At 43.6% G+C, this 17,436-nt stretch overlaps 1 protein-coding gene across 4 annotated transcripts in view; it reads right to left on the reverse strand.

The window, feature by feature from the left end:
- Nucleotides 1–17,436, reverse strand: part of LOC144792108 (myoferlin-like) — a 2,487,894-nt gene that overhangs the window by 1,351,400 nt on the left and 1,119,058 nt on the right. For all 4 annotated transcript variants that reach the window (XR_013602508.1, XR_013602509.1, XM_078666979.1 and 1 more), the window contains exon 9: nt 10,608–10,658. Coding sequence is in view for 2 of the 4 variants with exons in the window: in XM_078666979.1 (XP_078523105.1) it covers nt 10,608–10,658 (51 nt within the window). In the remaining 2 variants the exon portion in view is untranslated. The remainder of the gene's footprint in view (nt 1–10,607; nt 10,659–17,436) is intronic.

Below are 17,436 nucleotides of genomic sequence, written 5' to 3' on the forward strand. Positions count from 1 at the left end.
ACGTAGATGAGGGGATTTTTTCTCTGTTCGGTGCCACTGACCTCATCCAGCCTGAATTCGCAGAGTATGATGACGAAATCTTGTTCTTATTCCCTGACACCGAGCCCTGAAAATGAGACAATCAATCAAGAACTTTCTTTTTCGTCCTTATTCACTTTTATTCCTGTGTGCTTTGTGTCTCTCTTTCTTTGTTTTGCACAGTTAATTTAATTCAAACTTTAATCACCTAATCCCAAAAACAAGACCATCATCAGAACTGTCTTCACTTGTTTGCTTATTGATTTGAAGGTGCCGCAGTCTACATTCCTCAGGTTCACAAGTTCTGAAGAACATGCTCCTCTATCCTCCTCCTCCAGACTGCGATTTCCCTCCAAGCAGAGTGCTGGATTACACACAATGAAGAAAGACTCAGCACTTGTGGGGGTGTTGTACTTCTTTGCGGGTGAGTTGACGGTTTTGGGCCCATTGCTGTGAAGCTCTAATAATGGACAAAAGTGTTTTGGACCAAATATGAGGTGGAAATTTCTTGCCGTTTTTGCTGACTTGCTTGCCTTTGAGGTGCTCTTTGGCGGGGTTCCGGGGGTTTGTGTGTAATTTTTGGTGTCTGTCGAAGCACTGCTGCGACAGTCTAATCTTGATTGCATTTGCTTTTCAGGAAATCCGTGGTGGAAAACAGGAGTTATGATGATTGATGATGATGACGACCTAGCTGCACAGCGCCGCGTTTGGACCGAAGGCCGAGAGACATTGTAAGTATGAGATTTAGCTTTTCCGCTGTTTGGGGGTGTTGTGTCGGGTGTTTTTTTGCGGGTGGGTTGGCGGGTCTTGCCTGGGGCATTCCTGGGAAGGTCTAATACCGGATACAAGTGTTTTGGACAAAATCCATAAGGAACAGCCTTTTTTTTGCCATTTCTTCAGACATCTTGCTCAATGTAGCGTTTTGGGGGGCTTCCTGCTGTTCGTGGGTGGGTTGCGGCCGGGGTCTCTGTCGAAGCACTGCTGCGACAGTCTAATCTTGATTGCATTTGCTTTTCAGGAAATCCGTGGTGGAAAACAGGAGTTATGATGATTGATGATGACCTAGCTGCACAGCGCGTTACTTTGGACCGAAGGCCGAGAGATATTGTAAGTATGAGATTTAGCTTTTTCGCTGTTTGGGGATGTTGTCGCGTGTTTTTTTGCGGGTGGGTTGGCGGGTCTTGGCTGGGGCATTCCTGGGAAGGTCTAATGCCGGATAGAAGTGTTTTGGACAAAATCCTTAAGGAAAAGCCTTTTTTTTGCCATTTCTTCAGACATCTTGCTCAATGTAGCGTTTTGGGGGGCTTCCTGCTGTTCGTGGGTGGGTTGCGGCCGGGGTCTCTGTCGAAGCACTGCTGCGACAGTCTAATCTTGATTGCATTTGCTTTTCAGGAAATCCGTGGTGGAAAACAGGAGTTATGATGATTGATGATGACCTAGCTGCACAGCGCGTTACTTTGGACCGAAGGCCGAGAGATATTGTAAGTATGAGATTTAGCTTTTTCGCTGTTTGGGGGTGTTGTCGCGTGTTTTTTTGCGTGTGGGTTGGCGGGTCTTGCCTGGGGCATTCCTGGGAAGGTCTAATACCGGCTAGAAGTTTGTTGGACAAAATCCATAAGGAAACACCAGTTTTGGCACTTTTTGTAAGTTAGGGTTCGTTAGGGTTAGCCCTAGCAGCAGGATTGCATGTGTTTAGGGGGGTTCTATTGCAACGCGGTTCTGTTGTTGTAGAGCACTGTTGGAGCGATGCTGGCTATGGATACTTTTGCTTGCAGGCAAGTGGTTTGAATACAATCCACGGTCTGTATTTGGGTCTACTGTTACTTTCAAAGTACGTTTTGTAACCATTTTTCTGCTAGGCATCGTTTTTGGAGATATGATTGGGTTCTTCTACATTTTTGCGACTGGCTTTAGTAAGGGTCTTGGTGGGAGCATTGCTGGGAAGGTCAAATTTTGTTCTAAAACACAGTAGTACACCCACCTTGAGGGGAAAGATCCGCTATAATATTTTGGCCATACTTATTGATCCTTAAAAAGGTGACTCAGACAGAGCACGCAATTTCAAAAATATTGTACTGTCTATTAGGGAAATCAAAGTGTCACTTTTTGAACCACACAGCGTACATACCTTTTATTTATTTATCAGTGGTATTGTAATAGCACTTCCTGTTTTCCGTTCAATAATTACAGGCCGGGTTTCAGTCAACATCCGCCAGGCAGGCAGTGGACAGGGTGTCTCTTCTGTCAGTGGTCACCACCACATTGATGGACGAAGCGTCAGCTGGAATGGAGGAGTGCCGCCAATAAGAGGAATTGTTTGCTGCATGCAACTTACTTACCAATTTCAACAGGACAACTCCAACAACATACGCAATACAGATACAGTATCCATTGTTGTCTTTTATTCTATGAGTGTGACTGCATGTGCTTACCTTTAGTTTGTAACCAAAGATTGTCTGTAAACTCTGTATCTTCAATTATTGTTTGTCCATGCTCTGCTTTTTTTTTCTTCTCTCAACAAAACCTACCCAAAAAGAAACCCCCATTCCCATCCATTTTACAAACCCTAACCCTCTTCCCCCGGGCTGTGTTGTTTTGCTTGATGTCTGACTAAAATGACATCAATAATTCCACACACTTGCTGGGGAGGATAAGGTGATAGCAGCAACAGGCTGGTGAAGGAATACGAGGATATCTTCTAGACTTACTCAGCTTCAGTACTATATCTTCTAGTAGTAGTAGCCAATGTCAAATAAATTCAACGCAAGTACTAGTTATACTTGCAATACTTTACCATTTGTTAGGCTACATTATGGCACTGTTCTAGTGTACTGTCACCTGCTATTTTCTCGATCGTACCGTAACCGTTGTAATGCTACAGTAAGGAGTACAAACAAGGTTTCGTTTTCTTTTTTTCCATAGGCATGCAACTGCCACTGTGTCACACCACTAGTACCACCGCAATGAGGAAATGTCACCCGCCCAGGAATGACAACGTTAATCCCCATTTCACCTGGAGCCAGCCCTGGGCCTAGCCCTAATTTCTAACACAAATTACAGGTAAGATAAGCGTTTGGTGGGAGGTAGTATAATGGAGTATTATTTCGGAGTAGACAAGAGATTGACGGTTGTACTACTAAAGTCCTACGACTGTTCAGGAAAACAAAGTTACTGTTACACCCCCGCCCCCCACCCACCAGACTGAAAAGCAGTAAAAAACAGGTATGGTCAGATAAAGTTGAAAAATATATTTATTTATCCCTAACAAAATAATCTCCCTCACCCACCCTAACCCCAACGATTGTCTCTGAAACGTCCCAAAACGATCCCAACTCCCAAATCCCACCCCCCAAAAGTCTATAAAAAAAGGGCAAGGGACACTCCACTACTGGAGGGTGCTGGTGCTGGTGCATGATGCGGCATGGGCATCATACTCCTTGCGGAGGGTGGCAAGCTCGGAGCGGAGGCCCTTAACCAAGGTCTTATACCTCAGGACCTCCTGCTCCAGGTTGGACATGCGGACTCGTAGGCGGCGTTGGCGTTCCTTGCAGCTCCTGTGGGGGGCAGCTGGTATTTCGGTTGCTTGGCGGTGGCGGTCGGCTTTCTTAGCCCGGCTCGGTCCCGCTGGCTTAGTCACGGAGGAGGATGCAGTGGTCACAGTCGAAGATGTTGCCCCGCTCGACTGCGTGTCCTCCTCCTCCTCCAGGGCCACCAGCCGCCGATACTCGGCGACTGTGGCCTCCAGCCTCCGTTGCCGGGCCAATCTAGCCTGCTCCCTCCTTGTTGTTGATTTGGAAGGAGCAACTATATGAAGAAAGAAAGACATAGTCTGTAACCAATGCTCCTTATTAATAACACAAAGTGATTGAGCCGAAAGTTGGGTCACAGAGTACAAGTAGCAAATTGAAAGCACAGTACATAACTATTGAGGACAGTATCTATGTAACCTCCCACTTCTGCATCCTTGCTCTAACAGTAGTGGTAGTTTAATGAACTAATTCTACGACCACTATGGACTTCCATTACAGTCGACTATGACAGTACACCAGTCTTATTCTTCTTCTTCTCTCTTGTTTAGGGAAATGGGTACGTTATCTTATGCAAGCCGGCAGAATGACATGGACACAGCACAGTGAAGTTGCACCCGAGAAAAAAAGTTGCACACCATGATGATGGAGACAGACTTGCGTTACTGTACCGGTCCAGTACATGCAGGTGGTGAAGCTATTACTTTTCTATTACGGGTGGCACTGAGAATACTCTGTTACAAGGGCTACTGCTTAATTAATTTACCTTTCACCCTACAGTGCAAATGAGTACTAGAAAAGGAAACTGAAGAAGCTAACTAATTTGATTATCTATCACTTCACATGGGACGTATTTAATGACAGATGAGATGACTTTAGGTGCTTTGCTTAATATTGAGTGAACAGTGATACACCCACACATGAATGACGTACTACAAGTAAACTAAAGTTATTAAGAGAGGTACGGAGTGTCCACCGTAATAACCAGATATATGCTGTGAATGCAAACGCAATACAAAGTGCTGCTACTATTCATGGTAGTATTGGACACATTTACAATTTCTTTTCCTTGCCTTCCCTGCACTGGGACGGACGTGCGGGTGCGGTGGTACATGCTCTTCAAGGTAACACTTACTTCACCTGGCGACCATCTACTCTCTCTAGATACACATGTGCTATGTAAGAGTCAGAGAATACCATGCTCCAGGCATCCATTCAGTCAAAGTATACGCACACATACAGTTTCTGTTTCACCCACCCAGGCTGCTGTCCTTCCACCCATCCTTGCTTCATCATTGACCCAGCCATGCACCATACCATATTCTTTCCTTCCCAGCCACCTCTGGGTCCAAGCAAACACATATCGTTCTTCTTTGCCAGCCATCATACAAGTTCGCGTCCCACTTACTTACACCCTTCTTTCGCTTTTCGTTCATCCCATCCATCACGTTCGTCTAAGAACTTATTGGGATTCTTCTCACCAAAAACTTCACAGCTAAGTCGAAGTACATTTCGAGGAGGCTACTACCTGGTTGATTTGTAATTGTAATACACCCGTGCAGAAAGCACACTATGCAGTCTTCAATCTCAATAAGTAAGGAATATATAGCTTACCTGTTTCCGCCACCACCGTTTGATCCCCCACAGGAACGGCCACCAGCTCTTCTAACGCCGCCTCCTCCCCAGAGGCCTCCGAGTCCAAGTCCAACACAGCCACCTCCGCGCTGGCCCCGTCACCAGATGTTACACCTACAAAGTACATTTAAGAATGTTAGAATACACCACTCACTACTATATAATATTTGGTCTAGGAGAAATGTTAAAAAAACAGAATACAATGTAATAATTTGTGACTGTCTACTCCATAGTAAAAATGTCCCATTTTCCAGGGAAGGCTGTTGTCTTGCTGCACTTTTATGCACAACTGATGAATGCTTGCTTTTGATTTTTAACACGCACCACTTTTTCTCCTAACAGACAGAAGCTTGACTCCTGAGTCCTAAGAACACGACCAGGATCAAGTTCAAACTAGGTGAGAGTTCGGCTCGACCACAAGAAATGTGTCCAATTAATCGTCAGCACTAACCACTTTTCCGTTTACAGTTAAATAGTTTTATGACAAAGTAGATTTTAATAAATGTGTTTACTTTTAATAAAGCTTTTACACTTAAATAGACTCTGTGGTTTTTGTTCCTCTAGACTAGAGTGGATGAGCTAAAGGTTTTGGAATTTTTGCAAGCATGAGTGCCTCTGACACTTCTTGACTGTGCTGTGACTCCGTACTACTCTCTTGTCCTGCGTACGATAATCTAGAGATCATTGGGGATCTATAATCGGTGACTTCGGGAGCTGAATGACTCTGCCACACTATCTAGTCAGTAAGGAGACAGTGCATAGAGGTATTGCTGAATATAATGGGAGTCCAATGGAATTGCCAAATGTCCAATCTTAGTTAGCTACACAGACAGACTAATAAGAATAGTCTAGTAATACCACAGGGAGTCATATTCGAGGCAGGATAAGAATTTATATCCAGTCTACAAGAAGATCAAAGACGATTTAGAAAAAATCGAATGAGGAACGCTAGGAAAAAATAGGTACTGTTTATTAAAATGTAAACTTACTGGGGCCAGCAAAGGAGCCCTCGCCTGCCCGATCCTGGCCTGCATCCTCAGCACCCTCCTCCTGTGTCCTCTTGCCCTTGGGGGGAGCTGATGTACAACATGAAAGAAAGAAAAACCAGAAAACATGGATGAGATTTTTCAACCAAATCAAACATTTCAAAAGAACAATAACAACATATTTTGGAAAAATAGCAAATAGATAGACAACTATTCCACGGGATCTATCTCATGTGGTATACTACGTTATTCGTATTGCCTGATTTGCGGAACGTTGACTTAGAAAGTTCCTATGTAACTCAATAAACAGACTACTAAAGAGGTTTGCCTAGGCCTGGCACTGCAGGCAGCAGTGCGCAACACGTGACAGACAAAGTCCATCCTGCTTGCAGATCAGTGAATACTCAAACTATCAATCCACCCGCCACCACCGCCACTATTTCTTCTGATAGCCATGTGACTGTCTAAAGGAAGGACTGGACTTCAGTCTGTTGGGGCTGATTTATAAGTCCCTTGCGGAAGTTGCGGCTGATTTTCCTCCATTGTTGCGTGCCTTTTCTGACGCAGCGGCAGAACAAAAGACTCGCCATGGTGTTGGTGCGGCGTATATATAAAAAAAAAAAACACATATGGGCATATGGGCGATGCATCACGTTGTAAAGCCCTGCGCCATCAGGGGGCGTTCCGGCGCAAGGGAGGGCGTACCTGCGCAGGAACGAATCCTAAAAGTGGCTGAGGGAAATCTACAAGATGTCAATCAGTCATTTTTAGGACAATGATGCATGACTCAAACCCTGCGCGCTTGAAGCCGACGTACGGCTTGATGCAGCATTGGGGAGATAGGGTACCCCAGAGCATTGCTGGAGCTGCGCCATCGTTGGCACGCAACTCCAGCAATGCGCTGCCTTTACGGCACAGATGCGTAAGGCTTCTGTGACGTTTTGGGCCAATGGGTGGTGGTGGCATGGCACACAATTACTGCCGCATCCCTGCTACTTTGCAGGGATGCGCCGGTAATTAAAAATATGACCCTTACTGTCTAGCATTACGCAGTTCTTTTCTTTACAGTACACTCATACATAATTTCTCAGGCCAATGAAATGCTTCTGAACACAACATACAAAACAAAGAAGCATAGTAGCAAGCAAGGCTACTGAGAAGGAGAGCAGTGCACCTGAAAATGAAATGCATAGAAGATTTTGAAATATAATTTACCTCAATGTAATCGGCAGCATTATTGCTCTTGGTAAAGAACAAAGATTTGCAAATAACAGAGCAGGATAAAACAGAGTAGTAAATGTACTACTACTACTACTCACCAAGCCCGGGGACCTCTACGCCGAGCGCGTCCAGCAAGTCCCGCTCCCGGTCCATGACATCGGTCCAGCGGTGGGTGGCCTGGTTATATGTGCGCCGGACCCCAGAGATCTTGTACATGGCCCGGCACACCTTCTCCCACCGCTGGCGGCGCTCCCGGATGCCATAGCCGGTCGCGATCTTGCCGCCTCCCAGGATCGTCTTGGGGAGGCGGCGCTGGACGTGGAAGATCAGTGCCGCCACTTCCTCCGCGCTGAAGATCTCCCTCGGGACCACTTGCTCCCCCCTTAAACGCCCGCACGGGAGCCGGGCACGGGGTGCGGGACCCTTCCCCTTCTCAGGGTGCTTCCCGGCTCCCTTTACCATGGTCTGGGCAGAAATAAACTTAAATGATAAAGAAGAAATAGAATAGTGAAGAAGAAAAGAAAAGAGTTTAAAAAAGTAGTTTAAAAGTAAATAAAAGCTGCAGAAAACACAAAAATATAGAGCTAGAAAAATAGAGGGTTAGATAATAAGTAAAATTAGATCAAAAAAACTTCAAACAAGCAAAGGATGGCAGAGATTGAGAGAGGATACAGAAAGCATGCCCAGAACCATAGCAATGAATGAGAAACAAGATGGCCGCGCCCGTTCACGACCGCGTGGGTAAGTTCGCGCGAGATTTTCCTTGCGAGTACGCGCGAAATTGTACTAGCGAGCAGCACACTTTGCGAGATTACACATAGCGGGCGGAAACGGAATTACGTCACGCCAACAAGATGGCCGCGCCCGTGTACGACCGATAGGGTAACTTGGCAAACGAATAGCTAGAAGCGCCTCGCGAACACGCGCAAGATCACGCGAACATACACGTCGCAACAAAAACAATTTTGTATTCGCACGTATTCGCGGCTTCCGAAATCCATCTCGCACGGATTCGCGCCCCAAATAACGCGCGAAATTGCAAAAAAAACGATTTTAGCTAAAATGAAAGCAATGAGCAGGTGCAAAAGTTCAAACTTAACATTAGTAACATTCAAGGTAGTGCTTCCTGATGGGCCCCTCCAGAGTTTGCAACAATTCTATGACCCTGCTATGACCCAAACAGCAGGCTCATAGAATAGCACCATAAAGGTCCTGTAAAAAAAAAAAAAAAACTGCAACAAAAAGCAAATTACAGATAAGGAAGGAAGCAGGTGCCAGCCAGACTGGAACTTTCAAAATTACTGACACATTAATGAAACACAAATTAATTGATGGCAGTTGAAGAAGGGCAGGTGTGCTTGCTTTTTTCAACCACCATAATCTACAGTGATAAATAAACCTAATAGGTGCCAGTGAGGATGTACTAGAGGGTGGCATGGGTGTCCCAGAGGGTGGCAGTGGTGAAACAGAGGGTGCTGTGAACCTGTGATGATAAACCAGACGTAGAAACAACATAGTCGCGGCCGTTGCAAGCCGAAAAGTAAGTTCGCAATTGCGAACTTGTCCCAAAATCGGCGCGAACACGCGCCAACACAAAAAACGGAAAAATCCGCAAATCCGCTAGAGTTCGCGGATCTTCGCGGATTGCGAATCCGTAAATCCGCAATTTCGCGTACGCGAGATCCGCTAGATCCGCCCATGCTTAATCATAATTAGGCCCGTAGTTGGTAAAATCAATAAAGTCACTGTGAAAAAAAAAGTACAGGTAGTAATTACTAGTTGAGATTTGACTGCCTTTAACAGAACTATTCCTCATTTCTAAATATAAAATAAATGTATCGTGTGATGAGATCCTAACCAGCATATTACAGTGGTATCCCAAGTGATCAGACCTCTCAAGTCAAGAATTGCTTTATTCAAATTTGTTTCTTAAAAACCATAAAAGCACAATAAAAAGAATAGAAAGTGACAAGCACATTTACATAAGCATTAGTATAGTTCATCATCAATATACTTTATATACCAAATACGTTAATATGATAAAAAGCAGCTCATATTATGTACACAAGAATATTAGACTCTGTCATCTAAGTCACTAATCTACCCCCTTCTAACTGACTAAACATTCAATCAATGACAAGAATAACTCCAAGGCCAAGATGTCCCCTGTGACAAGTCCTTAAGTCACAGACATGCCCAATTGAAAAGTCCTAACAAAATGTTTGCTGAAGTATCTCCTTTTATAGCCATATAACCCTTTGATCACCAAGGTCCCCCACTGAATCATTCACAAAATCTTAGGACATTGCAGATCAAACACAAGCACTTCCATCAAATTCTTCCCTGCTTTTTGTCACTGTAGGTAATATTACTATTCCTATTTATAAATGTACAATAAAGATGTATTCTGTGAGAAGACCCCAACCAGTAGAACACAGAGGTAACCCAATGATCAGCCCCTCACAGCTATGTCAATGATGATACCCCGTTCCAACCAGCGAACCAAATCAATCAAATCTTGCCCTTCCATCAACCCCTGCCCCCAGTACCTCATTCTTGATCACTTTGGTACACACTTTGTTCGTTCTATAACCCATATTCCACATGGCTGCTACCTGTGACAAGCTCCCTAGTTGGAGATGCACTGCACTCAATGAAGAGGCTTACTTTATTCATGAGGTGTCACCAGTGAAAAGATGTTAGAATTTAGCTAAACAGTTAATCCCTGGAGAAGAATCCTAATCAAGGCGTTACTAAGTATCAGGCACTGTGTTTTGTTGTTCATAATAACTACATTTGACGGTGTAAGGTTAATGTTTTGGCTGGATCGTGCAGCACAATGGTGGAAGAACCAGATTAGATTATGTTAGAGCTTACTTATAACCTGTGTCATATGCATATCAGAACGTGGTTCAGGATACGGTAGTAAACAAGGAGTGTGTACTCTACTGGCAGTTGAAATACAAATAAGTCATTTTGTAATAAAGGAGCCATTGTGGGTTACGATAATTTTGCAAGCAAGGAGGTAAGGAGTATAATGATGTTCTCTATGAAGTAAAGACATAACATTGTCTGATTCCCCTGTAGTTCCTAAAACATTTAAAAACCTGAGGCCCATAAAGATGACTTTCTTTCCTTCCTATTGACTAAGTCATGCTATGAAGGGACCTCATGGCATGCTATCAAATGACAGAGCTGCCAAAGGTTGAGAAAATCTTACCTTGAAGATTCCAATGACAGCTTGACTACGTCTTGCAAGGGAATTCAGAACCTGGAGGATACATGAAAAATCAGCAGCATCCATGAACTAGATACAATTTAATCATGATGGTTAGATTGTGCAATACTCGTCTGCCAATCAATCCCAAACATCTCCCTCCACTACACCTCACCACTTGTTTACTTTAAAGGGCCACCATTTGTATTGAAACTCAATGTTTTCTTATCATTGGTCACTTTGCAAACCAACATCTCTACAGCACATAATACAATACATTGTCAAGTACATCCTGCTGCCCAATGTCTTGTCTATGCCATTGTGACTTAGGTCAGACATTGACTCTCTTCATCATCACTGTCCATCTTGACAGTCATCTCTTTATTGCTAATTTTCACTTGTCTTCCAATATGTCCTTGGTACTGTCAACTTCTCCACACATCTTGTCACAGTACATCCAACTTACCATCCAACATATTCTTAAAGCCAATGTCTACTTCACACATTTTTACATCACCACCATGCACCTTTCCCAGTAATGCCATTGTCATAACTCAAATTTGACTGTTGCAATAAATGTGTGAATGCATGTTGATTAGTACAATTACTTTAAATAACCGTTGTTGGACCACATTTATTTTCACTGCCATACGCCATGAAAAGGTCACCATTGAGTTTATTATCCAAGTATAGAAAAGACAACATGAAAAGGCACATTTTTACTTCTTAATTGATTCCACGTAACAATCACTTCCCTAAAAGGCCTAATAGTCGCACTATTTCTTTAGATAAATTTTACCTCAATGCACATATTTAACGACTTCCATCCTGGGTCTGGATAAATACATTTGTTAAAACAAATACACAGAGTGGGGGGAGGGTGTGGCTTGGCAAGCCAAGATGGCGGTTGCACTTTAAGAGTGCTCCGGACCCCTCTACGATCTGTCTCCATCCTGATACTCCTCCAGTGGCATCCTTTCAACTGGGGCACCTCTTACCTTAGGTTGCCCTCCCCCGCAGCAATCCAGAGGCAAATAAGTGCCTGTGGAGATTGGGGGCGGCAACCTGATGAGCAGCCCTCTTGGGCTAAAATGGCAGCGGCCACACTTATCCCCCGGAGGCCGGCTCTGTGAATCCAGAGAGAGCCGTTGCACCAATAAGGAGTGTACAGCAGACACCGCTGACTGACCTATGGCGGCGCAAGGCTTCCCCCACGCCATCGCCTACAGTGGCTTTGGGAGCCTGGCATAGCCACGGCACCTGAGATGGCGGCCCACCCCTGAGAAGGGCCGCCGGAAACTACACAGTCATATGAGGTGAGGAGGAGACCCTGAGACAGGCAGCGGAAATCGTGCACTGCCCCCGGATTCAGCAGTGGACCCCAGTGGTCTGGGAGGAGCAACCATAAGAGATAACTGGCCTGCGACCGGCGGGGGAGACACGATGTCCGGGTCCCACCGGACTGTGGAGCCTACTCGCGGATCTCGGCCTGCAGATGGCAGGACATAGCTGCGGGCCTCGACGTGCTGCCTGCCTGAACCTCGAGTAAGGAGACGCATGGGGCAGCTGGAGACCCACACCGGGCATTGGGGACAAGGGGGTGTGGGGAGTAAGTGCAACTTGACCAGAGGGAACTCTCGTCTGCCTGCAAGAGAGGCCCCTTGTCCTCCAACACACATAGTCCTGCACGGAGAGAGACAATACCAGGCCCGCCAGTACCCGCGCTGATGGACAGATGACACCAGAGTGATACTACAGACCAAGCAGTGGCCGATCCCTGGGTGTGGGACATTGCGGGGTGGAAGGAGAACGCACCAACCCTCCAGAGACGGTGGATGTAGATGACGCCTGGCACTGCCCAATTTATAGACAGCTGCCCAGAACTGAAGGTCCACGGCTGATGAAGACAGCACGACTGGGTCACCGGACGGCATCAACAGCGACCACAACTAGGTGGCACTGAGGGCCTGGACAAACCCATGGAGCCCTCCCCAGCCCCCTAGACTCCACTCCAGCGCATACAAGAGTTCACACAATCCAATGTACCACTGAGGGGGAACTGTCATTCTTACCTCCCCCCCTGGCCCGGACGTGCCTGAGATGGACTTTCCCATCCTTTGCATCCCAAGAATAACAGGAGACCTGAGCGGATGGACACAATGACTCAGGCACTCCGGCCACAATAGCCAGCAGAGACCTAACTGAGTCCACAAGATCCCAATGCATAGCTAAACTGACCAACGTCTCCGAGGTCTTAACATCGAAGGCATGGCGGGATTGAGTCATCCTCTTGGTGAGACCAAGCGCCCATGGGGAAGGATAGGGGAGCTAAACCCTTGTCGACTCAGATCCGAATGGAGCAATATGCAAACAATGGCTCTGGACATGGGGAGTCCGCACCTCCTATGACTACCCACTCGGATGGGGATCTGGCCACCATCCTGCAGGCCATCAAGGCCTGTCAAGAGTCAATGGAGACAAAGATAGGGGAGGTAAGAGTAGACATGGCCCTCATTCGGCAGGACCATCGAAACGCAACCGCTCGGATAACCGAAACTGAATCCCGCATCTCGGAGGTCGAGGATGATGTCTCCAGTCTGAAGGCACAAGCGAAGCAGCTTCTATCCCACCCGACTGATCTTCATAGGCGGGCTGAGGATGCGGAAACCAGATCAATTCAAAATAATCTGCACCTGTTGGATCTACTGGAGGGTCCAGAGCCCTCACAAATAAACACCTTCATCAAAGACTTGATTAAATCCTGGATGCCCCTGAATGCACTGTCAACATGGTTTGTGGTAAAGAGGGCCCAATGGGCACTCGCACCGAAACAGCCACCAGGAGCCCCACACCGGCCAATAATAGTAAAGATCCAGAATTTTAGGGACTGCGACGCCATTCTGGGTGAAGCCCGATCATGATCAGAGTTGTTCCACAACGGCGTCAAAATTATGATTTTCCCTGATTACACAAAGGAAGTGCAAGCCCAAAGAAGATCATACACTCTTCTTTGACACACTGGAGTCCGCATGGACCTGGGTGACTGAGGAACGCCCAGTCTACTCACTGACAGGCAACCCTCAACCTGAGCCCCAGAAGGGACCACAGGTGGGCGCAACGGAGGGCACCTATGCGAGGCGCACTGGGTCCCGCAGAAGGCACAATGCCTGATGCACGACCTCTGACTCGCATGCAGGGTCCCTTTGAGAGAGGAGCAGATCATCGAGATCTCAAGAACCAGCAAGAACCCGGGAGAACGCTGAGAGGCCCGACCCGACACACGTGCTGCGCTCCATGGACTCTCCAGGGCCAAGCTCTGAGGAAAACGACCTTTCTGCAGCCTCCATATTGACACCTATCAATACTACTAATGACTTAAACTGGAGGAACATGAATACTTAATTGTAGAGGGGCCCAACGCATCGACGTACACCATGCTACCTTAGTTAATGTCCTTACACTTTTAGTCTCTGTTTACCAGGCGACCGATGCTTCCATTGGGGAAGTAAAGGGAGGGGGGTGGATTAGGGGTAGGGAATGTTTTCTCTAGTTTTGCTTTGATCAGTGTTAATCTGTTTCTCGGCGACACTGTGTACAGTATCTACCATGTTTCCATGCACAGTCCGAATAATACAGTTGAATGTTCTCAGCCACCTCTGGCCACACACGTCACAACCCTACCGTTATGTCACGGCCCTATAGTGAGATTAAACCCCTTAGAGTCCTCTCATGAAAGTTTAATAGACTCTTAGATAACATTAAAGTGACTGTGATTTTAAATTATGCACGGAGGGTCCATCAGGATGTCCTTCTAATGCAGGTGATGCACCTAATGGGGAATCAATGCCCTTTTTTGGTGCGTCAGGGATTCCACAGGATGTGGCACTCAGGGTTCACTAGAGGGACTAGCGGTACGACGATCATTCTGAGACGTTCCCTCCCCTTCACACCGGCCCGCATGGTGGGCGACCCTCATGGCCATTTTGTCGACTTCACAGGTACCCCCAGGAACACACCCATCAATCTTATGTCAACATATGCCCCACCGGCACACCTAGACCCCACTCTCCATTCAGCGGTGTAGACAATATCCTCCCTCCCCCAAATTCTGACGGTAATTGGAGGAGATTTCAATGCTGTCCCCGAACCAGCCAAAGATTCCACGGGCTCACCATCCTCCCTTAGAAAAATAGGGGCTAAACGTCTTGGAGACTGGTCCTCCAAACTGGGTCTCTGCGACGTCTGGCGAACTTGGCACCCTAGAACACAATATACGCACACTTCGGCCGCACATCACAACCTCGGTGTACAGTCATAATATCGAGTCTTTTATTTCGACTGGACAGAATATCGAGTAAAAAATATAGAATGGACATAATATCGACTAGACATAATATAGACAACAAAAATATCGACTAGAGAAAATTAATATCGAATAGAATGGACATAATATCGAATCAAAAATATAGAATGGACATAATATCGACTAGACATAATATAGACAACAAAAATATCGAATTTAAGGTAAGTTAATAATAATTTTTATTTTTTGTGTAATATAAGTCTGTAGCGGGTTGTGGGTTTATAGGGGAATAGGGTGGGAAGTAATTTAATTCTAATTAATTAAATATGTTAATTTATTTATTAATATCTATTTAGAATTAATTGGTAATTAATTATTAATTGGTAATTAATTAAAATATAATTGGTAATTAATTATAATTGATTAATTGATAAATATTTTAATTTTAGTAATTTATTTTCTGTAGCGGGTTGTGGGTTTATAGGGGAATAGGGTGGGAAGTAATTTAATTATAATTAATTAAATATGTTAATTTATGTATTGATATTTATTTAGAATTAATTGTTAATTAATTATTAATTGGTAATTAATTAAAATATAATTGGTAATTAATTATAATTGATTAATTGATATATATTTTAATTTTAGTAATTTATTTTCTGTAGCGGGTTGTGGGTTTATAGGGGAATAGGGTGGGAAGTAATTTAATTATAATTAATTAAATATGTTAATTTATTTATTGATATTTATTTAGAATTAATTGTTAATTAATTATTAATTGGTAATTAATTAAAATATAATTGGTAATTAATTATAATTGATTAATTGATAAATATTTTAATTTTAGTAATTTATTTTCTGTAGCGGGTTGTGTGTTTATAGGGGAATAGGGTGGGAAGTAATTTAATTATAATTTATTAAATATGTTAATTTATTTATTGATATTTATTTAGAATTAATTGTTAATTAATTATTAATTGGTAATTAATTAAAATATAATTGGTAATTGAAAATAATTTATTAATTTTTAAATTGTAAATTAATTTATTGTTAATAGGTAATTAATTAGTATGAGTAGGCAATTTTTATAATTAAATAATTTTATTTTGTATTTATAAATAAATATTTAATATTTGTATACACTTTTTTAATATTTTAATTATTTGTAATTGGTATTACTATTTATGTTATTTATATATATTTGTGAAGTATTTACTTTCCCTACTATTGCACTCTCTGAAGTTGGAATAGTAATTTTAACCCCTACGCTATCCAACACTTTCCCTACTGTTGCACCCACTGGAGTGGGTATGCAACGTTTACAACGCTACTTTTACTATGCACTACCATTACAACAAAACTTTTAAATTGCAAAAACTTTTACAACGCATACATTTACAAAGCATGTTTTTACAACGCAGATACCGTTACAACGCATACTATTACAATGTAAGTTTTAGTAAGTATATAATTATTTTTAAAAGGTTATATGTTTGGGATTTTGGGTAAAGGGGTATTTTTAGGGTTCAGGGTCAGTTTTCAGTTTTTGGGTAAAGGGGTATTTTTAGGGTTCAGGGTCAGTTTTCAGTTTTTGGGTAAAGGGGTATTTTTAGGGTTCTGGGTCAGTTTTCAGTTTTTGGGTAAAGGGGTATTTTTAGGGTTCAGGGTCAGTTTTCAGTTTTTGGGTAAAGGGGTATTTTTAGGGTTCAGGGTCAGTTTTCAGTTTTTGGGGTAAAGGGGTATTTTTAGGGTTCAGGGTCAGTTTTCAGTTTTTGGGGTAAAGGGGTATTTTTAGGGATCAGGGTCAGTTTTCAGTTTTTAGGTAAAGGGGTATTTTTAGGGTTCAGGGTCAGTTTTCAGTTTTTGGGGTAAAGGGGTATTTTAAGGGTTCAGGGTCAGTTTTCAGTTTTGGGGTAAAGGGGTATTTTTAGGGTTCAGGGTCAGTTTTCAGTTTTTGGGGTAAAGGGGTATTTTTAGGGTTCAGGGTCAGTTTTCAGTTTTTGGGGTAAAGGGGTATTTTTAGGGTTCAGGGTCAGTTTTCAGTTTTTGGGGTAAAGGGGTATTTTTAGGGTTCAGGGTCAGTTTTCAGTTTTTGGGTAAAGGGGTATTTTTAGGGTTCAGGGTCAGTTTTCAGTTTTTGGGGTAAAGGGGTATTTTTAGGGTTCAGGGTCAGTTTTCAGTTTTTGGGGTAAAGGGGTATTTTTAGGGTTCAGGGTCAGTTTTCGGGTAAAGGGGTATTTTTAGTGTTCAGGGTCAGTTTTCAGTTTATGGGTAAAGGGGTATTTTTAGGGTTCAGGGTCAGTTTTGGGTTTTTGGGGTACAGGGGTACTTTGTAAAAATAAAGTAAAATTACATTTAAATTAAATTCATTTAATAAAATTAAATTATATTAAATTATATTATAATATTTTTTATTAATTTATATTCAAAAAATTATTATATACTTACCAATACTTACGTTGTAATGGTATGCGTTGTAAAGGTATATGTGTTGTAAAATCTTGCGTTGTAAATGTATGCGTTGTAAAA

Source organism: Lissotriton helveticus, chromosome 11, assembly GCF_964261635.1.
Source record: "Lissotriton helveticus chromosome 11, aLisHel1.1, whole genome shotgun sequence".
Taxonomy (NCBI): Eukaryota; Metazoa; Chordata; class Amphibia; order Caudata; family Salamandridae; genus Lissotriton; species Lissotriton helveticus.